Raw genomic sequence first — 22,987 nt, 5'->3', positions numbered from 1 at the left:
ACGTATTTATCTCTAATTTAAAATTCAGAGTTTAAATTTATAAATTATTAATTTGAGATTTTAATTATTTAACTCTCAAAATGTATAGGTATAAATTAATCCTTTTATATAGAATAAAATACTTTATATTTCTTATATTTTAAAATATTAATTATCAGTAGAGAGTTAATATATATATATATATATATATATATATATATATATATATATATATATATATATGTGTGTGTGTGTGAAATGAAAATTAATGGTGAACGTGGAAATGCCACCTAATGTAAAAAAGAACAACCAATGGAGCTAATGTCGACACGCTGACAACATTAATTTTAATTATAAAAAGAAAAACATTTTCCTTATAATTAAAAAGAAAAAAAAAGAAAAAAGGAAAGGGTACTTTCGTAAATTCACTACCGCCAGTTCTGTTTAAAACCTCACAAATCCCCTCATCTGAAAATTGTCTTGCCCCCATTTTTCATCTTCTTCTTCTTCTTCTTCTACTACTCAAATTTCTCTGTAATTTCTCTTTTCTCGCCATGGATCCCGTCAATGCTTGGGGCAATACTCCTCTCGTAAACGTTGACCCTGAGATCTTCGATTTGATCGAGAAGGAGAAGCGTCGCCAATGCCGCGGAATCGAGCTCATTGCTTCTGAAAATTTCACCTCCTTCGCCGTCATCGAGGCCCTCGGAAGTTCCCTGACCAACAAGTACTCCGAGGGCATGCCGGGGAACCGATACTACGGTGGAAACGAGTTCATCGATGAGATCGAGAATCTCTGCCGTTCTCGAGCTCTCCAAGCTTTCCATGTCGATCCAGCCAAATGGGGCGTTAATGTCCAGCCCTACTCTGGTTCTCCGGCGAATTTCGCCGCCTACACCGCGTTGCTTCAGCCGCATGATCGGATTATGGGGCTGGATCTTCCTTCTGGTGGTCATTTGACGCATGGTTACTACACCTCTGGAGGGAAGAAGATCTCCGCTACCTCGATTTACTTCGAGAGTTTGCCTTACAAGGTTGATTCCGCCACTGGATTTATTGATTACGATAAGTTGGAGGAGAAGGCTTTGGATTTCAGGCCGAAGTTGATTATCTGTGGTGGCAGTGCGTACCCGAGGGACTGGGATTATGCCAGATTCAGGGCAATTGCTGATAAATGCGGTGCCCTTCTGCTCTGTGATATGGCTCACATTAGTGGTCTCGTTGCTGCTCAGGTATATAATGAAACAAATCTATGAATTGAGTTCTATAACTTATCATTTTATCTTGCAAAAGTTGCCAATTGGATGTTGTTTTCCATTTCTGAATTTGGATCTGCTGGTTTATGTTGATTAGGAATAGTCAGAAATGGCACAGGTTTTCAGATCTATAATTGTTTGAGCATCTTACGAAGCAGGATCTGGCATACTAAGAAGCTTATTTAATGCCTAATTATCGATGCTACATTGCTTCTTTGTAACAGAAGATGAATTATGTTCAATGGATTTATGGAACGGTTATGTTTTCAATTGTTTCTTACAAACATTTTGCATTCCTTGTTCTTATAATTAAGTTTTAAATGCTAGATTAAAATCGAAATGAAGATCTACTTGGAGAAAATGGATAGATTTCTGCCTCGTTTTGTTTTGAACTGATATTATGATTGCTTATGATCTCTATTTCTTTTCTTGCACAACTTAAGCGAGTTGGGTCTGGCTGGTATTTTAAAATATTGATATGCAATGATCGTTTGCAGGAAGCTGCGAACCCGTTCGAGTACTGTGACGTCGTGACGACCACGACTCACAAGAGTTTGAGGGGTCCTAGGGCTGGTATGATCTTCTATAGGAAGGGTCCAAAGCCGCCTAAGAAGGGTCAGCCTGAGGATGCTGTCTATGACTTCGAAGACAAGATCAACTTCTCTGTGTTCCCAGCCCTTCAGGGTGGCCCTCACAATCATCAAATTGGCGCTTTAGCTGTTGCCTTGAAGCAGGCTATGTCCCCTGGGTTCAAGGTCTATGCGAAACAAGTTAAGGCCAATGCCGTGGCCCTTGGAAATTACCTGATGAACAAGGGCTACAAGCTTGTCACCGGAGGAACCGAGAATCATCTCGTTCTCTGGGATCTTCGTCCTTTGGGATTGACCGGTAATTTTGTGGAATCAATCTAAGAAAACTAACAGGAAGAACATATTCTGTTTTGGTAATGTAACAATGTTGTGGTAATTCCTTTTCCAGGCAACAAGGTCGAGAAGCTTTGCGACTTGTGCAACATCACTGTAAACAAAAACGCAGTGTTTGGCGACAGCAGCGCATTGGCTCCCGGAGGTGTTAGAATTGGTAAGTTACCGATATCATAATCCAGTCCTTAACTTGTTCTTCCTTTAATCATGATTAACAAGACATCGAATTGTGATGGTAATCGTTAGGTGCACCGGCCATGACTTCTCGAGGTTTGGTCGAGAAAGACTTCGAACAGATCGCTGAGTTCCTGCACCGTGCTGTAACCATCACCTTGAATGTCCAGAAGGAACATGGAAAGCTGTTGAAGGACTTCAACAAGGGTCTGGTAAACAACAAGGAAATCGAAGCGCTGAAGGCGGACGTCGAGAAATTTTCTGGCTCGTTCGAGATGCCGGGTTTTCTCATGTCTGAGATGAAGTACAAGGACTAGAAAGCAGGCAGACAACAAGATCTTCGGGAAAATTAATAAAGTTTTGGGTGTTGGTTGAATCTTTAAAATCATTTGCTTAAAGTTGAAAAAGTAAAAAAAAAAGATTGCCGTTTGTTTTGTTTGTTTTCCTTCTTTTACCACTTTGTAGACTTAGATTTCCATTCTCAATATATTCATTCCAAGATCTCCATTTTCATATTAATAATCACTATTTTTTATTAGTAATAGGATAATTCTGGGCCACTTTGGCCCATATTCAAACAAGCCGCAAGGCCCGTTTTTTTATAATTCTGGGCCACTGTGGCCCATATTCTTGCTCCTTCGTTTTATTTTGGGCTTTAGGAGGATTATAGGCCCATTGTTTTTGTAGTAGACATGATGCTGCACAACTTCGTTAATTATGCATAATATTAGAATAAGTGGTAAATAAAATTGTTAAAATTATAATTCTGTAAATAAATTTGAATTTTGGTTATTACACGTTGGAATTTCTACTATTTTATAATAATAATAATTTTTTTTATTTGATTCATGAATTTTAAAATTATAATTTAGCGACCTAATTGGTAATGCAGCAGTAATATCAAAGGTTTGAAGATGTACTCCTCGCTGGAATCGAGCTTGAGCCAAAAATTTGTAAAATTTTTATTATCCATAAAAAATTACACTTTTAAGAATAAAATTAATTGGATTAAATTTGTAATTAAATATAATTTTATTTTAAAAAGTGAATTATTTACGTAGTTATTTTCAAAAAAGTCATAAAAGAAAAAAAAAGGCTTCTTGATTGAAAAAGAAAAAGGGAGAAATCAAAATAAAATATTAGAACCAAACCTATGTGGAAATTACGTGTAGGAAACGTCACATTTTGATATGACGTGTCATTAAATACTTTTGAAGCCTATTATTTAATTTCCAACTGTTTTCCCCTAAAAAAAAGCCATTTTCTTATTATTTATAATTTCCACAAATAACGAAAATTCCTATTTTCGGGCTATTTAACCAACAAAATCATGTTAATAATATTATTAATTTAATTAAATACTAATTGATTTTCTCATTAAAAATTTGTTTTGATTTCGAATTATTCCATTTTCCACAAATTTATATTTTTTATTCTTATTTTTTTGGACTTTTGTCACATGGCCGTATTTATTTCCATACTTTAAAATAAGTCTAATTCGATAACATAAATGATACAGAAGAAACTAGATCTTAAAAAAAATCTAATAAATTATGAGTTCGATACATCTTTTAAACCATTGACAAGTCTCGAGTAGATGGAAAGAGACAGTGGTAGCGAGAGAAGTGTCGACAACAAAAATTTACATAGAAATTTCGTCAAACACCTCGTGTGCTCGAGAGAGGTTCAATTTTTTAGTTCATCTAACATTTGAAGCAGAAGAATTAAATACATCTAAGATCTTACTCGAGAACATATGCATGTCGTGATCAATTAAGCTATGCACAGGTTAACAAGAGATTACTACGATTCATAACAATATTTTTTGTCTCGACAATTTCATTCAACAACCATTCACGTTACGACAACTACATTTAGTAATTTATCGAGAAAAGGTAAGTTTTCGACACATTTTTGTCATTCTCGACTCTTGTCGTCCACCACTAAGTATTTTTTTTTATAAAAGTTGGGAGAAAATCTCGAATATATCTACCCGGGAGAGAGAAATAATAAAAGGAGAGAGAGAGTGGAAGGGAAAGGGACGAATGGAATATGGAGTGTTAGCGAGCAATCATTAACAATCCCAACACACCCACATGCCTACAATTGCCCTCCTCACATGTCCACCCTCACATTCTCGACCAAAATTTTTTAGTATATTTTCTACGTTCACACCGAAATTTTCTTCATAAATATTTATTTAATATTGTCGATTTATAAAGTTCATCGAGAATAAATTTCAAAACTTATTGGTCAAAAATAAATTTTTTCAAAATTAGAGGACACGATTGAAATTTACAAAAATGAGGACCGAGGTCGATTATGCACCTTATAAAAACGGTTGTATTTAGGGTTTCGAGTCTAAAATTACAAGAAAATAAATAAAATTTAAATATTATTATGCAATAGGAAGCTTCTGGAAGGGCCTCCCTCTCTCCACCAATCATTCTGCCGACATTTCCAGCGAGGCAAGAACACCTAATTATCTAACTTTTTCACATTTATTATTATTATTTTTTTTTTAATTTTCTAATAATGTTTAAATTTGGGACCTTTTAGTACTCTTTTCAAATTTCACTTGATTTTGGGGCAGATTCGCAATTAACTAAAAGATAGTGCCCATTTTTGCAAGCTAACATATCCAAATAATCCAAATATTTGATAACTCAACATTAGTATTAACTTTAAAAATAATGTATTAAAATTAAAAAATTAAGATAATTATTTGTATCCCGACCTTATGTCGTGAAAAAATAAATAAATAAAATAATTATCGTCGAATATTTGAATTTTGCAAAAAAGGACAAAAATTACCCTAAAGAAATAAAAGTCACCCATAGCATTATGATTACCTTTCAAACTTTCCCATTCTTTTCTATCACCTACCTCATAAATAGCCCGTATTTCATAAATTTATTTTTATTCAGCTTCGATGTAAGCTAGTGATATTCTCGACTACTAGACTCTCGGTATTTAGGGTGCAACTGTAACAGTCCAAATCAACCGCTAACAGACATTGTCCACTTTAGCTCGTTACGTATAATCATTAGTCTCTTGGTCTTTAAAACGCGTCTAGACATTGTCCGCTAACAGAATGTTTCGTTTCTCTCTTCAACTGATGTGGGATTTTATAGCAACATTCCACTGTTTCGCCTAATAGCACGACGTTTGTATTGTTCTTCTACAATCCCATTTTCACGGTTTAGGTTGTTCCCATTTCGCTCGTTACTTTTACAAAAATTGCTTTAGCTTTATTTTTCCAGTTCACCGTGTTGTCTCTTGTCTGTTCATGGATTCAACGATAGTTTAAGAGGTTTACGAGACTAAAACCAATAAATATCTTTCAATTGCAATAATAGTTTTAACATGAATAAAAAAAAATAAAGTGCAAAATTAAAGATATAAGGTCACACTACCCTATTTTCAATTTATGGGTGTAATAGTCCCAAAAATGAGTGGAAACCATACCCTACAACCCCACAAAACCACCAAATTTATTTATTTATTATTATTATTATTATTTTTTTTTTGTCGACTCTATTTCTCTCTCTTTATTTATTTGTCGTAGTCGGTTTAAGCACATAAATCCAGTCCACTTACAGCCTTGTTGATCAAAATGCAAAAGTTTCATGACTTGACCAGTAACTCATCCTCGTATTAGAAGATCATCCCACTTTGTGGTCGACATTCCATTCCCCTTAATCGTAGGTGCTCGTTCTCTTTTGATTTTAATGGACCCGGTCTCCCGAGGCGAGGTACATATGGCCGGCCCTTCGAGAGTCTCGGTGATACAAACAAAGAAAAGACGAATTCCAATCCCCTATCACAACAAGCCAATCCGGGGAAATAGAATCGAACAATCTACCTTTTTCCTTACTGTTGATTCCGCTCGACAATCAAGCTGCACTGCCTTCTAACAAATAGCTCTATTTGCCTTAGGACTTCGTCGTCAAAGATCAAAAAAGAAAATGTGTAATTGATAGGAAAAAGAGATGTTAGTGTGCCAACAGGTGGGGCAGGAGTGCAATGACCTAGCCCAAACCCACTTAGATGAAGCTGCAAGGCGTATGAAGGGAGCGAGGACCCTGATTGAAGATCACTCCAAAAGATCAACCTAACCTAGCGCAACCTACTTAAACAACCTAAAGGCTTGGCCCGGTCTGAAGGAAGAAGAAAGTCGACCTTGTAGAGAAGCGGAGGTTGGTTCAGGCAGAACCGGGATTTCAGAGTAAATAAATTCATTTATTTATTTCCAATATGATCTTAGGGCCATATTTAAAATAATAGATTTATTCAAACTAGGAATAATTAGAAGTATAAGAAATATTCAATTATTTTATTTTAATATATAATATTAGAAGACAATTAATAGCCTTCATATTTAGATGTATTTACTAAATGCCATTGTCTTTTATTTTTATTTATTTATTTTATTTATTCCTTGGGAGACATGGTCGGTTGGAATCCATTATAGACAACAATAAGGAGAAAAAGTGTAAAATTTAATTATTTAATTAAATGATCACATGATGCTTTATTATTCGTATCACTTAAACCGCAAATTATTCATTAAATATTTAATTCCACGTCAAGTCTTATTATTATTAAAAAAAGTCTTAACTTAGCCCAATCATACCAATGAAGATAGTATTCTTTTATTATAAACCCACGATCATTCCCTAAATTAGTCGGACTTTTATCTTGGTCTCATCAAGGCATTCATCGAATCATTTCTTATAAGAGTATGAAAACGTCTCCCTAACAGACACATTTTAGAACCGCAAGGCTAATCAATATGTAACGAGCCAAAGCAGACAATATCTAATAACAGTGGATTTTAATTGTTACAAATGAAATTAGAGTCGGCCACTGAGCAGTGTGTCAGGGTAGACATTGGGCTCTCAAGGGAAGTGGATTGTGAAATCTTAAATCGTTTGAGAGGGGAACAAAACTTTTCTTATATAGGTGTAGAAACTTCTCCGTAATAGACGCGTTTTAAAACCGTAAAACTGACGGCGATACGTACGGGCGAAAACGAACGCAAATCCAAATATATTAATTTATGAACCCTAAAGTTAAAATTTAGGACAATTTTATTATTGACTTTTTAAAAATGTTTTTGTTTTTATTTATATTTATTTATTTAATATTTTGGGCTTAGCTGTTAAAATTGGATTGAATTGGGATAATTCTGATTTCCAGCTCATCTTTATTTGACCACCGACGCCAATGCCAAAAGAGGAACCAATACGAATTCACTAAAACTCTGACAATCTTTTCACTTTTTGCCCAAATTTTCTGTTATTTCCCAACATGACCCTCTTTCAATAATTATATTAGTTTTCTAACCAATTCTTCTTTCAGAAATAATTAATTTTCAGAAATTAATAATCCCATCAAAATTTTAAATAATGGTTAACCCAAAATTTGTCCATATAATCCAATATTAGTAAGGCTAATTATTTTTTAATTTGCGTTTAAGTTGGGTAAATAAATAATAATTTAAAATTAAATCTTCAAATTTGTTTTATAAATTTGAAAGAGACATTAATCCATTATAAGATATGTCCAACTTTAAATCTTCAAATTTGTTTTATATTAAAAAGTAGTATATTTTAATTTTTTTTAAAAAAAATTAAATATTAATTTAAAATTAAAATTAAATATTAATTCTCAAACTATCCGACAAAAAAATAAATAAAATAAAACCCAACGCGTCATTGGCTTTTACTCATTTGACTTTAAAGACCATTCCCACTCTTTTTCACTATTTATATTCTAATTTGTTAGTATTTAAATTATATATTATATTGATAATTTTATTTAAAGAAAAAAATATAGAGAATTGTATATGGATATTATATTGATTTATAGTTTTATCTAGTTGATATCTAGACATGTGTTGACCGTGTAGTCAACAATGCTTTACAGTTTTATCTAATTCTAATCGTTGTCGTGACTGCATCCTCAACCATCTTTGAACAAAGTATTGTCCGTCCCTCTCGTAACTTTCATATTGAGTATCGTCCATTTCATGTGCATATTTATGGACCGTGTATAGAGAATACTATGGTTTCAATCCCTAACCGTAAATTAAAATAGAACCCGAAAACAATCATGAATTTAGGTCTCCATAGTCTTGATAATGAACATATATTGGAGATCACTTACTGAGTAATAAAGGGACCACTAGTCGGTTGACAACTTCTACTAAGGTGATGATTTCCATGTTTATGGTCAATTTGGTTTTAATTATCGTAAATGACCAATTTACCCTTTTAATGATTTTTCCTACTTTTTGAATTACAAGTTTATATTAAAACTTAGAAGTTATTAATTAATATTTAAAATTTTGTGAGAATTTTAATATGTAAGAAAATAATTGAGGAAAATAATAATAATAAAAAAAAACTTAAAAGTAATAAAAAAGAAGAGTAGGGGCATTTGTGGAAGGGTCTGGTACGTGCCACTTTCCATTTGTAAGAATAAGGAGGAAAAATTGTCGTTAACCAATAACCATTCCCAACCCCTTCTTTCTCTCTCTGGGCCCACTTATTTCTCTCTCATCGCTATATTAATCTTTCCCTAACCCACCGCTCATCTTCAGAGCTCTACTTTAGTTCAGAGCTCTTAGCATTCCAATCTCCTTTCGTTTCTACTTTTCCATTTTTTTTTACAGACCTCCGATTGCTCAACAATGGCGTCACCGCCGGATACCAGCAAAACCCTCAAGCTAGAACGCTACAACAGCTATATCAGGAAAGTCAACAGCACAAAACTCTTAAACGCCTCATCTAAGCTTCTATTCCGCGCTACTCTTCTCGTCGCTTTGATTCTCGTCTTCATTTTCACCATCAATTACCCAGACAGCGGCGGCGGAAACGGCGGAAACAACCTTCACACTCACCGGAATTTCCTCTCCTCTGCCTTCTACGGCGGGAGTGACCACGGCGGTGCTGCCTGGGAGAAACAAGTCCGCCACTCCTCCACCCCTCATCGTCCTAATGGAATGTCAGTGTTGGTCACCGGCGCCGCCGGTTTCGTCGGTTCTCATTGCTCGATGGCGTTGAAGAAACGAGGCGACGGCGTTTTGGGACTTGATAATTTCAATAACTATTACGATCCGTCGTTGAAACGAGCACGGCAATCTCTTCTTCTTAAGCATCAGATATTCATCGTTGAAGGCGATTTGAATGACGCGGCATTGCTCGCTAAGCTTTTCGATGTGGTCCCCTTCACGCACATCCTCCACCTGGCAGCTCAAGCCGGAGTTCGTTACGCTATGAAAAATCCCCAATCCTACATCAGCTCCAACATTGCCGGCTTCGTGAACCTTCTAGAAGTTGCCAAAGCCGCCGATCCACAACCGGCGATAGTTTGGGCGTCATCCAGTTCCGTCTACGGTTTAAACACTGAAAATCCGTTTTCAGAACTCCACCGAACCGACCAACCGGCGAGTCTCTACGCCGCCACGAAAAAAGCCGGCGAGGAAATCGCTCATACTTATAATCATATCTACGGCCTTTCACTCACCGGACTCCGATTCTTCACCGTCTACGGCCCGTGGGGGAGGCCAGACATGGCGTATTTCTTTTTCACAAAGGATATCCTCCAAGGGAAACAAATCGATATCTACAAAACTCACGACGCGAAGGAGGTGGCGCGTGACTTCACGTACATCGACGATATCGTAAAAGGCTGCCTCGGAGCATTAGACACGGCGGAGAAGTCCACCGGGAGTGGAGGAAAGAAGAAAGCTCCGGCGCAGTTGAGGATTTATAACCTTGGGAATACGTCGCCAGTGCCGGTAGGGAAATTGGTGTCGGTGCTTGAGAATCTGTTGAATACAAAGGCGAAAAAGCATATAATTACTATGCCACGAAACGGCGACGTTCCGTTTACTCATGCGAATGTTAGTTTAGCGTTTAAGGATTTCGGGTACAAACCATCCACGGATCTACCCACGGGGCTCCGGAAGTTCGTGAAGTGGTACGTTGGGTATTATGGAATTCAGTCGAGGGTAAAAAAGGAAAATGAGAAAAATAATAATCAGTCACCCGGGGAATCCGCTTGATTGGTTTTTTATTTTTCTTATTTCTTTTTTTTATTCCGTCCGTCGTCACATGGCCTTCGTCGACTTGTCGTCTCTTTTCCTCTTTTTCCTTTTTTTTTTGTTTACTTATTTATAATTATAATTATTATTGCTATCGTGGTTTCGGCTGTAGAGGATCGAAGGAATCCACAGCTGTTGTTCATGTTGTAGAAAAAAAATAGATACAATTTATATGAAAAATAATATTCTGTAATTTCATACCAAAAGGGAAATAGGAGAGAGAAAGTGGGAAGTGGAAATGTTGAAGAGAGAGAGAGATGGATGATGTAATAATTGGAAGGCGTGGGGTCCACTAGAATGGTTGTGGATCTCAGCCGTTGATTTCATGTGATCAAAACTTATTCATTTTCCATCCATATTATGTTTATTTTGTTTTTTTATTCTAAAAATTATTCTTTATAATTTTATCCTTAAACTTTTTTTTTTTTTGAGAAATTATAAAAATATTCATATAAGTAAATATATATATTACACTCATCCTGAATTAATTTTTTAAAAAAATTTCAGGATTTAAACGTATTATTACAAAATTACATATAGATACCCATCTTAAACTCAACCAAAAATTTTCATTTAAACAAATAATGGAAAGAGAGACGAGATTTCTCTCCCTTAACTAAACTGAGTCGAGATGAAGATTACATTTACTGTCCCTATCTTAAACTCCTACCCGCACGACCTAAGTAAATAAATAAATAAATATATATATTAAAATTTCAATTTTTAGAAATTAGATTTTAAAGTTACACCGTTTTCTTTTATTTAATGATGTTTTCCATTTTTTATAATAGAAACTATATTGAAAAATTAACATAATCTAATTAATATATATATCTCATGAACTTCTTGTAGAAGAGAATCCCTCCCTGGTCTTCAGAAAAATAAAAATAAAAAAAATAAATGGAAATTTTTGTAAGAAATGAAAAAACATAACACAAGGAATGTTCTAATTTTCTAGAACAGAAAAACATCATATATCTAAAAACTAGATTCTTGTCTAATTCCAAAATATGAAAAATCCCAATTAATTCTTAGTATATGGTCAAATGAATCTAAAATTATCAAAATATAATCCATTCAAATATTCGGCACTCACATCATATAAAAATATATATATTTCCAGCTCTCTATTATAAAGTTATGTAAATTTAATGATATAAATAATGTGTCACATATTATATTTTTTCCCTATAGTTTATTACATTCTTATCATATTATTCTAAAGAAAAAAAAAATTATATAATATAATATAAATTTAAATAATTGTGTTGTATTTGTGTCTTTACTCCTAAGCTAAAGTATTTTTAACTTAGAGAAGAAAAAATCATTTTAGAAGTGGAGGTGTCGAGGACAATAAAAGTTAGGATTGTTTAAATGACTTAGAAAATTTGACCAATTGGAATTCTCTAATCAAAAACCATAAAAAAAATTATTAGGTTATATATATTTTTAGTTGAATTTTTGAAAAATATTTATTATCTAATTTATAAATAACACAGAAAATATTTTTTACTAAAAAAAAATGTGGGAATTAATTGAGATGAAAATGAGAGTTGCAATCATTAATTGGAGAAAAGTATTATAAAATAAATAAATAGGAAAATGTAGGGGGGCAAAATAGACATTGGCCACCTCCAACAAAGTCGATGCTGTCCACCACTTGCTTTCTCTCTCTAGAGTTCCCTTTTTTCTTTCCACCGACACTTTCTCTCTCTTCTATTCCCGTTATAAATATATATTTTTCTTTATTCATAATGACATCATAATAAAATTATTTAATAATTGACTCATGAGTTTTTTTTTTTTTTTTTTTTTTTTTTTTTTTTTTTTTTTTTTTTTTTTTTTTTTTTTTTTAATTTTAAATCTAACAAATTCATAAATTTCAAGAATTATATCACTTAATATATATATATATATATATATATATGTTTATTCGCATGTTTGAGATGAGTCACTGAGTTGGGCCTGTAACGGACATGTTTGGGCCTGACCTTGATTTTACTCTATGGATTAGCCCATTTACAGGCCCAATTACTGAGATTGAGGTCCACTACGGGATGCTTGACAGAACACCAAAAGCCCCCATTCGGCCCATTATAAATTTGGAATTTATTATATATATATAGACACACACGTACTTGCGTCGTTACCAATGGTGCAATCTATGCGAATTTATGGCACCCTAGTTGAATCATTATCAATGATGTGCTGTCTTAGATTGAACGGTAATAAGATAAGTCGACATTCAATCTCTATATGCTTCACTGGAAGGAAGTATTCGATTCATAATCCAAAGATAAAAGATCGAGGGGGGACCTCAAAGTGGATGAGACCATTCGACACTTCGATCTTTTTGAAGAAATCCGAATTTCTAAACATAACCTTCTCGTGAAAAAATATCAATATATATACACACACACATATACATACATACAGATCTATGCAATTTAGTTATTTTCGTGTTTTTTCAGCCACAAAACACAAGCAAATTTAGAAAAAAAAAAAAATGGTAAACGTGATTAAATAAAAAAATATTAATTAAACTGGGCGAACTATCTCAAATAATTAATCTCAATGACTTACTATTAATTATCTTAATTAATATTATGCCTTAATCTGTCGTATTTAATATTTTATTTAATTAGTCCCACATGTTTTAAAATTTTATTAATTTAATCTTTTATGTATTGTTTTCTACGAGAAATTGAAAGATTTATTATCTTTTACGATATTTTTATTAATCCAAAAAATATTCTATTTATTATCTTATATGACGATTCGACACGTGTCAATTAGACAGGGTTTTGTGCTTTTGATGAACTTGGATGACGCCACGTGGATGAGTAGCACCGTTGGAGAAAAGCCGCGTCAAGGAAAACCAAGCCACGTGGGGTCTAGGAAGTGGTGGCTCTGAACAGGTTGTTGAATGGTCCGTTTTTGTAACTGTTATCAAATAGTTTCTATTTTTCAAGGAAAAAAAAAAAAAAAAAAACAAGTTCTTAGGATATAAAATTTATAATTAAAATTTCATGAAATTTATAATTAAAAATGCTTAAATTGAATTAAAAGTTCGACCTAAACTAAATTGTTCATAATTAATTCATTGACGGTTATATCTGTGAGAATCTATCCCCTCTCATAATTTAATGGTGAAGTTTTATTTTTGTTATTACTGACACGTGTTTTATATTTATTTATAATGTTAATATAGACATTATCTATTGGCTCGAGTATTTTTAGGTTGGTTCATGTAAAACTTGAATCAATTAAATGTGAACCTGACAAACTAAATCAATTTTAAGTGGATAATGATTTAAATTTTTTTGTTACTACTTATATATGCATTTTCTATATATAAAAAATACTATTAAAATTTTAAAATTTTTAATAATATCTTTAAAAATTACTTTACTCTATATATATATATATTAGAAAGTTATTTAAATTTTGAAAAGATAATAAGAATATCCCTAACTTTTTTCAAAATAATATGATATTTATCTATTTTCAAAAAATAATAATATCCTTAAAAAGAAATTTAAAATTTTAAAATCATCATATTACAGAATATTTTTTAAAATTTTTAAAATTTTATCAATAAAAATTTGAAAGTTAAATATATATTTAAAACACTTATGAAATATATTTACAAAAAAAATTAACAATTTGAATTTAAAACTCCAATTTAAATCTAAACGATGTATTTATTAATTTTATATAAAATACAAAACTTATCGATATTTTTATTAATTTTTGAAGACATTTACCACTCTCTCGCTTGCGCGTGACCTCCAATCACCCAAAAAATATAAAAAATGAAAGAAAAAAAAAAGAAGAGAGAGAAAGGGAGAGAGAAATAGAAATAAAAAGGATGTAATCAGTAGGAAGGGGGGAGTTTTGAGGTATTCTCAAATCGTTTTCTCTATTTTTTCTTGAGAATAGTTGGGGGAATCAGAGACAGAGATACGCCCAAAGAGAAACAAAGAAGGAAACACAGTAGAACCAGAGAAGAAAACCTCAATTTTACACACTAAATACACTCAAATCTCTTCTCACACAAGAAGAGAAGCGAAAGAAGAGAGAATCTAGAGCTACAAAGAGCTTTCCCCCCCCAAATTTGGACTAGTTTTGTTGGTTTTCTTCCTCGTTTCCATCTTTTCCATTCATTATGCCGTCTGTTTCTTGTTAATCTCTGTTTGAGCGAGATACGAGAGAGATCTTGTCCTTCTACATTGCCTACTCTGTAGCGGACAAGGTAATCTCGCTACCCAATCGCCCAATTACTTTCTTTCATCCTCCCACTTGATTTTCCCCCTTGGAATTTCATCCTTATCCGGCTGAATCGAGCTGCGTTTGCCCTTTTAATCGATTCCCTATAATTGCATAGGTATTCTTTTTCAGGGTTTTGATTCTATCTATCCGTTTCTTTTTGCATTCGAAAAGATTTCTTCGGATTCCCAGGTTTTTTGTTTTTGAGTAATGGAAATTTAGGGTTTTGGTACTGGCTATGTGCTCATGTATTCGGTGGATTTTCTAGGGTTTTGACGGATCGTAACTGGGTGGCTCTCCAATTTATCGGTTTTGCACTAATTAGGGTTTGATATCGACTCTATGGATTGAAAGTAAGATTGTGACTGGGACATCGGGCTTTCTCAAGAATGGGCTGGAGCTCCGATCGTTCGTAGGATTCTGGTTTTAGTCTGTTCTTTGCCAAGGCTGCGATTCTAAAACTGTAACGCACCACTAGAATGAAGTGAACTTTGCTGGTTTGATCATGGAAGAGGATTGCACATTATAGACTTGTTTTTCTCAGTGATCAGTCTCAATCCAATCAATTTCTTGGATTACAAGGGATTTGCGATACTGTTTCTGGTGTTTCATCTCTAATTTGGGAATTCTATTGGTTTAAACAGGAGATTATAATCTGCCCAAGATCAAAATCAAGAGACCATTGCGTTGAATCATCGACATTTTCCACGAATTGATCGGGAGAGCTAATTTGTGCTAAAATTGTTTCCAAGGACTTTTTTTTGTCTGCGTTTCGATTGATTTAGGTTTTCTCTGATATTCGGGAATCGGGTTAGAATTCGTTTAGTTCAGTGCCAGAGTTGGCTCATAATATATACACTTTTGTTGAGAATTTTGGAAATATCTCTGTTGGCCTGTGCTTATTATTACTGTACTTGTGTTTATAAGTCGGAAGAGTTCTCTGCGGTTTGGGAATTGCATCTGTGGGACTGACTAAGAAGCACATGGAGGAGTATTGAAGCTGGCAATGAATGCAAGGACATGGTGCATGGACAGCAGCTTAGTTTCTTGTTCGTTCCCTTTTCAGAACAGTGCTTCTGGAAAATAGTTTTAGCGTTTTTGCCTGTGGAAAAAGCTCGTGTTTTTTGTCTAAGTACTCTGCGTAATGTCGCGCTGCTTTCCATTTCCGCCACCGGGATATGAAAAGAAGTCTAGGGCTGAGGATGCGGACCTACTAAAAAAGGTTTATTGCTTACCTTGTCTTCACATACATATATTACTAGTGAGATATTTGATGGAGGAGAATTATTTAGTGGGACCTTTTGATTCTACATGGAGCATCCTGCTAGTTCATTAGGCATTATTTCACAATTGGTCCTTCTATTTTCTTCAAGCATAAATGGTGTTATAAGTTGTTAGATTCGGTGCCGTTTCTTAAAAATTGAATATTATTCTGTATGGCCATTCCAAGTGTCCCAAGTAAAATGAACAATTCACATGTTGGTTGGACTAAAAGCAATGGATGTTAGTGGATCGTATGCTAGATCGTAGCTAATTAGATGATTTACGGGTAGCCCTCTGCCAGTTTTTATATCCTTGTCTCTTCACACTTTACACTTAACACAACAAGCCAGCTAGCTTGAAAATCCCTTGTGTGTCTTGAAAATCTGAAAAGTACTTCTGCCACATGCATGTGTTTCTTCAGATAAATGGTAGCTGTAGATGGCAATATGTGCTTCTCACTTTGTTTTGTATTACAATGATGAAATTGTATGCCAATACTGTTGAACAAGTAGACCATGTATATGAAAATGTCATGTTGTTTTTGGTCCTCTGTTTGATATAGCCTTTTCTTCGCTTGGTGAATGTTTCTGATTTTTTTTCTGAAAGATGTTTGTGAAAATAATGCTCTTCTACTTTGACATATATTTATACATGTTATTTGTAATCTGTCATTTCAAGCATTGTATCGTTGCATTGGATGGCTCATTATATCAGTGACCGAAAAATTTCCCGATAGTTTTTCTGAACTATTTTGTTGGGGAGCTGTTCAAATGGGAGTGTTTTCTTTCAATCTCTTTCAGCATAAGCTTGGACACAAGAATTCATCCGTTTCTTCAGAAGGAATCCTGATGATATCAAATCTTTTGATTCGATTTCTCATCAGCCTAATTTTATTGGGTTTCTAATAGTCTTGATTTGTTGATCTTTAGAATTCTTTGGGGATTTCCACGTCTTATTCTCTCTTCTAGATCTTTAGCTTAAATTTCCCATCTTGTCTTGAGGACTTCCATTTTATTAACTACATTGTGAGGGTAAAGTTCGAGTAGGCTTGTTTGGTTGGTGGTTACTTGGGAGAAGACCATTTTCGACATGCACATTCAAATGCAAACCTTAAGGCTCTCATGTGAAGGTAACATGGAAAAAAAAAAATCCGTATAACCAAAACACTAGTTTCAAATGAGAATCCTAAGGCTCTCACTATTGGAAATTACAATTGAAGCGTATATAAAGAATATGGTCTGGAATATAGAATATTATCTACCTCTCCTTAATTGAAAATCTGACTATTTGAATTGAGCTAGCTAGCTTGTTGTGTGAAGAGAGAGGGATGAAAAACTGGGAGATCAATTTTGGATCTTGTGTGAGATACGAACACGAAAGGAGAAGTAAAAAAGGAAAGCATGGGCAGAGCATGGAAGATTAGTGAGATAAAGTTGGGCCTTGCTCTTGGAGAAGCTATTGAGATGATGGGTTGAGGATAATGGCTTGGTTTCTATATTTTTACCAACCATTAAAACTGGTATTTTTTTTGGGTAAAGTAGGAGGTTGCTGCCAGTGGTTTGTAATTTTCTGTCTTCTCAAACAAAGCTTAAATTTGGCTTGATTCATATGCGTTGGAGTCTTGTTTGTGATTCTAAATAAATTGGAAATCTCATCTTGAGGCGTCAAACTCATGTTAGGCCTCTGTTGATGGTGAGGAAATGTGACACCTACATTCTTGCTATGATTAGTGCTTAAGAGAAAATCTCTTTGATTATTGGAATTGTGATTGGTTTGCGTGTTTTTTGTAATGGACGGGTCTTTGATGAAGAACACCAAGAGGCTCTAGATCACTATTTCTGTGGAAGTTGTCGTAAAATATTCTTCTTGTTTTGATTTATAACATTAGATGAATGTGGGAGGATGGGAGGACAGAGTTGTTTGTTAGATCTGTGTGGTTGTCTTCACTTTGATTGCTTCTTTTGTTTGAGTCTTTTTCCCGTTTCGTTTGTTTGATTTTTTCCCTCTTTCAAATCTTTCTCGTTGCAACCTCATATTTGTAGCGTCGGATTCTTAATTTGTTGACTGTTTTTTGTGTCATTTTATTGCTTAGAACAAGTATAACTAATTAATCACTCTACAAAATGGTATTTCAGAATCATTGATTTTAGTGGGAATAAGCTATGTTCTTGCATGAATTCTGTTATTTTCTATCGTTGACTGCAAAGTTTCAAAGCATTCCACCGTGCTGTCATTGATGAAATTAGCCATATTATTAAAGCATGTTTTAGAAAGAGCTGTTTGCAATGATCTTTTTTTCTATAACAGCATGTTATCTTCTCGTTTTTCCTCTTTAAACACCAAGTTAAATTGGATGAACTGACCGCAGAGTATATATTTTACTAACTGATGCGAGTACAGATTCTATTTTGTTTTGCTTTCTTATCTCTCATATTTTATGGAGATACACAGGCTTGATAGGGATTGTGGGTGGAGAGATCATGACATCATAGTCAACTCATAACGGTCGTACCTGCTTTTGAATGCCGTCTCTGGGATGTCTGCATCTCTGATCCTCAACTTATGATAACCCGACCTCAGGTTGATCTTGGAGAATACTGAGGCACCTTGCAGCTGGTCAAATAAATCATCTATGTGAGGAAGTGGATACTTGTTCTTAATTGTCACCTTATTCAATTCTCTATGGTCAATACACAACCGTAGAGTTCCGACCTTCTTAATGAACAATATTAGGGCTCTCTAAAGTTATACACTTAGTCTAATGAAGCCTCTATCCAGTAATTCTTGTAACTGCTCTGTCCGGCTATACCGCATACGTATCAATCTACTAGGTACTCCCTAATAGTATACCCAATATGACTTCTGGGACCTCTATGGATGACTACTCAACTTTGTATACGAAGTAGACCCTAACCGCTCTAGGAAAGTTCACAATTAGGGGTTACTCCCCAATCATCCCTACTTGATACTTAGTCAACTTGAAATGCCTATGGAGCCCAAATTTCAGGTTCATTCCTATATCATTCAAGATTCTCTAGGGCACATAGAAAATATCGAGCATACATGGGTGTCTAACCCCTATAAATTTGATTTGCTCCTTTTAGAATACACCATTTTGAGAAATGCAAAAGTTTTACTGGATTTTGTGGTTGGTTTATGAGATCTCCTTCAAACACTTGTAGAAACGTAAAATTTAGGGAGACCACCTTCAGACTAGGCTTTTGTGCTTTAATGCCTTGTTGATAGCAATTCCAGCTCCTCTTTCTTCTAGTATTCAGAGGAACAGGATCCTGAAGGGGTTGATAGTTTTCATTGATCCTTTACAAGTGCCAACTCAAGGAGTTGACAAGGTTCAAAGAAGTTTTCATTTTCCTTAATGGTCCAGTCTTTATTAGAGATGCAGAAAACGAAAAACTTCGCCCCCTAGTTTTCAACTCGACTGTTTGTTTGTCTTACCTGAAAATTTTTGTTCAATGGTCAAACCCATGTTGTATCCAGAACAAAAACGCTGTGAAAGAAGAGCGACTTTTGTACATAATCTTTGATAATTAGGGAAGGGTTATGTTTGGGGATCTTTTTCGTACACGGTTCCACTGTAACTAGACTGCTTAGATAGTCGAAATAAAGAGCTTAACATTATTTGGTTCTTTTCTTCACAAGTTTCGATGTTTATGTTTTACGCTTCTTGCATTATACGCGTCAATCTGAAACATTCATTACAATGTGCTCCATTCCTAGTTTAATTTGAATGCTTGAACCGGAGTAGGTATTGAATAAAATTTTAGGCCCTCGTGAGATTCGAAGGATTTGTTGGAAGCAGCACAGGTGCTTGATGTTTTGTGAAATTGTAAGAGGTGCTTGAGTATAGCACAACGTCGAGTTCGCTCTCATTCCATAGTTTATCACTACTCTGATGATGTTGTGTGTTGACGTTTAACGATTTTCTCATAATCTGAACTTTTTTCTGTTCTTTTTGAACATTTCTTGGTGTTTCGATTCCAATTTATAACAATGGTAGCTGAGTTTCGTGATTTCATAGGCTAGCAAATTAGCATTTAGAAATTGTGAAAAGACGTGGTTTTTCCCCTTATTTTGAATGATATTGCTCTAATACTTCTCTTTCTGATTGGCAGGAGAAGAGCAAAGAAAAAAAGCATAAAAAGGAGAAGAAAGAAAAGGAGAAGAGGGAGGGTAAAGAAAAAAGAGATAAGGATAAAAGTGATGAGAAACGCCGTGAAAAGAAAGAAAAGAAGAAAGACAAAGACAAAGACAGGGACAAAAAGAAGGATAGGGATAAGGAGAAGGAGAGTCGACCTTCGGGGAAAACTGGGAATCAAAATGGGGAGGCGGTTGTTCGAGTCAAACATAACAGTGTCGAAGACGAGAAGCATACTGCGCAACTCGATTCGTGCATTGGAAATAAGATTAGTCAGAATGCCTTTTTTGCTAAGGAGACGAAGAATTCAAAAACGGTACAGGAGGTGGGGAGGAGAATCGAGGACGGTGGAGCTGCAAAGGTTGGGAAATTTGCAGTTACACAACCGAAAAAGGACGACAGAATGGCCACACAGATGGCTAGGAATTCCGAGACCATGTTTGAAGGCACTGAACACAACAAGAACAAGAAAATTGATGAAAGAAACTACAATGGTCAAGGAATTAGACACGAGGAAAGGTTTAGTGGAAATTCCACGATCCCAAGTTCCACCACGACCGCAACTGCAACTGTTGAACCTGGAGTTGCAGGAATGGTTAAACAACTGGATAAAAGTTCCGAGAGAAAGAAAGAAGCAAACGATAAAATCGGACCGAAAGAAGGTGAAGAAAAACGAGGGAGCAAACACAAGGATAAAGATAAAGAGAAGAAAGGACGACGGGACGATAAAGAGAAAAAAAAAGAAAAGAAAGCGAAGAAGGCAGAAGAGAAGAACGCCATGGTAGATAAAACGAAAGAGATCAGTAAGGATAACGTATTAGGTAGACTTTCTACGAATACGAATACATCACAGCTTGCTGACAGCAACATAGGTGCTGCAGTTGAGGAAAACTTGATTAAGAAACGGAAGGATTTTGAGCCTAATGGAGTGTTGCATGGTGAGTGAGTTAATTTGAACTTGGTTCTAGTTTATAATGGTAACTTTTGTAGCTCTCAAAATGGTTTTCTTAATTTTCTTTCAGAAATCGACAACAGACCGAGTAAGTTGTCGAGACCCGCTTCTCATCCATTGAAAGAAAATGGTAGGATACTGGAACCGTGCTCGATTTCCCCGTTGCCGCCTCCTTCAGAGAGACAGGCTTTGGGAAATGACGTTATTTTGGTTGGTAAAGAACGGAAGATTAATGGTGTCATTGATGCTCACCACCCACCAGCGTCTTCGAAACACAAGTCGGGTGGCCAAGACGATCATCCTCAACCTACTGCAACACCTAAAAGATCTCCCCATCCAGATTCCAAGCTCTTGAGCCAGGTATATTCAGTGCCCAAAATGGAGGAATTGTCTGATTCTGATAATCAAGATTGGTTATTTAGCAGCAGCAAACCCAAGTTAGAAGCTTCAGAGGCGGCTGAGGAAACGTCGCAGGTATGGGCCGAGGCAATGCAGATAGACTCGGTTGACGTTTTTGCACTTCCTTACGTTATTCCATACTGATGATCTCATAAACTGGACTCTATCTGACTGGGGTAGACCCCGACCCTGAATCGTGTCGGAGTGGGTGATTCACCGACAGCCTCGTCACACCAACTCCCTCGAACACGAGAGAGCACGGTTCTGCCCTTCTTCCACCGTGTTCCTGGCTCTGTTCTTGCAGCCGGGGCTGGACTTGATTTTGGTAATATCATGGCTCTCATGTTGTTGATTGGATGGAACAGCATCTGGATTGATTGGTCGTTGAGGGGTGGGCACAATCGCCAGGCAACACGCCTTGGACAAGCATGACGGTGACACGGTGGTGGTTTTTGAGTTAGGAGATTCAATAACTAATTCATTAAAATGAGAGAATTCATAAAGGCAGCTCTGGGGGAGGTTGGCCTGAAAAGAGAGGTTTGTGGTTATCTTATTTAATCTGCTTGGAGCTGAAAAAAAGCTTTCTAATTGAGAAATGTGTAAGGAATTAGATGTGGTCTTTACATCTCCACCACAATTTTGATTTGTATCATACAACTTTTATTTACAGAAATGTAAGATAGAGGGAAAAAGGAAGGAAAATTAGTGCAAAATTCATTTATGAGCTCTTCGTCTTCGTCTCTTTTTTACTGGTCGTTGTCAATTCTTCTCACCTGAAGTTGCAATTTAGGTCGTTGGGTTGACTTTTTCACTTATAGTCTATAACATTCTATCGAACTCTTTTGAAAATTTCTTTACTCCTGTGTTTTAGAACTTTTTTCTCAAAACAGGGTCAGAGAATTGAGCACACGTTGCCCTACCGTAGGTTACACGTTAGGTAGGGCTACATGGTTTTGAATTGGCTTGACTTACTTCAAAATTTACTGTCGAGAAAAGTGATCGTGACAAGTTATATTATTATCGTTTAGTATCTGATGAAAAATATATTTTTTAAAGACATGGAAGATGAGGTTTTATTTTATTTTATTTATTTTTCATAAATAATTATTTTGGTTATAAATAAAATTTGGCCTAAAGCAAAGAAAAAAAAACAAAAAAAGTCTAATGATTTTTTTCAATAAATGTTTAGAATTCAAGGGTAACGTGAACTTTTTTAAACTTGAGAAGTAATTTTGGAACGTTACGTACAGCTAATAAACTTCTCGCTTTAATTTGGATTTTACTTTTTAAAGTCCCACAGAGGAAATTAAGTTTTCGTCTAAGTATTCACACCATCCACCTCATGATCTCTCTCGTTATTGATGCAACGAGAGGAAAAAAAGGAAGACCGTTTGTTATTAAGCAATATTTATTAATTACGACTTAAAAGGCAAGCCCCTCGAAAACGCCAAAGTTGAGGTTACATGCTCGCCTTGCCACGCCCCGAATCCAGTGCACTTTACA

General features: G+C 35.1%; 3 protein-coding genes across 5 annotated transcripts; all 3 read left to right on the top strand.

Moving 5' to 3' along the window:
- The first annotated feature begins 445 nt into the window (after positions 1-445).
- On the top strand, positions 446-2,845 carry LOC111499000 (serine hydroxymethyltransferase 4-like). The gene is made up of 4 exons (XM_023150423.1): positions 446-1,211; positions 1,733-2,123; positions 2,214-2,315; positions 2,405-2,845. Exons 1-4 carry the CDS (start codon positions 534-536, stop codon positions 2,647-2,649), a joined length of 1,416 nt encoding a protein of 471 aa, XP_023006191.1. The 5' UTR covers positions 446-533; the 3' UTR covers positions 2,650-2,845.
- Positions 2,846-8,929: 6,084 nt separating this feature from the next.
- On the top strand, positions 8,930-10,806 carry LOC111499004 (UDP-glucuronate 4-epimerase 6-like). Its single transcript, XM_023150436.1, has one exon. The coding sequence runs from the start codon at positions 9,030-9,032 to the stop codon at positions 10,404-10,406; it is 1,377 nt and encodes a 458-aa protein (XP_023006204.1). The 5' UTR covers positions 8,930-9,029; the 3' UTR covers positions 10,407-10,806.
- Positions 10,807-14,349: 3,543 nt separating this feature from the next.
- LOC111498985 (myb-like protein X) lies at positions 14,350-22,211 on the top strand. Of its 3 annotated transcripts, XR_002720888.1 has the most exons (5): positions 14,350-14,832; positions 14,983-15,936; positions 20,111-21,071; positions 21,156-22,021; positions 22,065-22,211. XR_002720888.1 is itself a non-coding variant. In XM_023150398.1 (3 exons), exons 1-3 carry the CDS (start codon positions 15,859-15,861, stop codon positions 21,626-21,628), a joined length of 1,512 nt encoding a protein of 503 aa, XP_023006166.1. In that variant the 5' UTR covers positions 14,350-15,858; the 3' UTR covers positions 21,629-22,211. The 3 variants fall into 3 exon arrangements, 1 of the variants encoding a protein (XP_023006166.1); XR_002720887.1 differs by having other exon boundaries at positions 14,350-15,936; XM_023150398.1 differs by having other exon boundaries at positions 14,350-15,936; positions 21,156-22,211.
- The last annotated feature ends 776 nt before the right edge of the window (positions 22,212-22,987 follow it).

Source organism: Cucurbita maxima, unplaced genomic scaffold (genome assembly GCF_002738345.1).
Source record: "Cucurbita maxima cultivar Rimu unplaced genomic scaffold, Cmax_1.0 Cma_Scf00026, whole genome shotgun sequence".
Classification (NCBI taxonomy): Eukaryota; Viridiplantae; Streptophyta; class Magnoliopsida; order Cucurbitales; family Cucurbitaceae; genus Cucurbita; species Cucurbita maxima.
Note: the sequence above shows the minus strand (reverse complement) of the source record. Positions and strands in the feature narration are given on the sequence as shown.

Coding starts and splice junctions, on each gene's coding strand:
- LOC111499000 (XM_023150423.1), top strand. CDS start 534: ATGGATCCCGTCAATGCTTGGGGCAATACTCCTCTCGTAAACGTTGAC. Junction 1,212..1,732: donor GTGGTCTCGTTGCTGCTCAG/GTATATAATGAA, acceptor GATCGTTTGCAG/GAAGCTGCGAACCCGTTCGA. Junction 2,124..2,213: donor TCGTCCTTTGGGATTGACCG/GTAATTTTGTGG, acceptor TTCCTTTTCCAG/GCAACAAGGTCGAGAAGCTT.
- LOC111499004 (XM_023150436.1), top strand. CDS start 9,030: ATGGCGTCACCGCCGGATACCAGCAAAACCCTCAAGCTAGAACGCTAC.
- LOC111498985 (XM_023150398.1), top strand. CDS start 15,859: ATGTCGCGCTGCTTTCCATTTCCGCCACCGGGATATGAAAAGAAGTCT. Junction 15,937..20,110: donor ATGCGGACCTACTAAAAAAG/GTTTATTGCTTA, acceptor TCTGATTGGCAG/GAGAAGAGCAAAGAAAAAAA. Junction 21,072..21,155: donor GCCTAATGGAGTGTTGCATG/GTGAGTGAGTTA, acceptor ATTTTCTTTCAG/AAATCGACAACAGACCGAGT.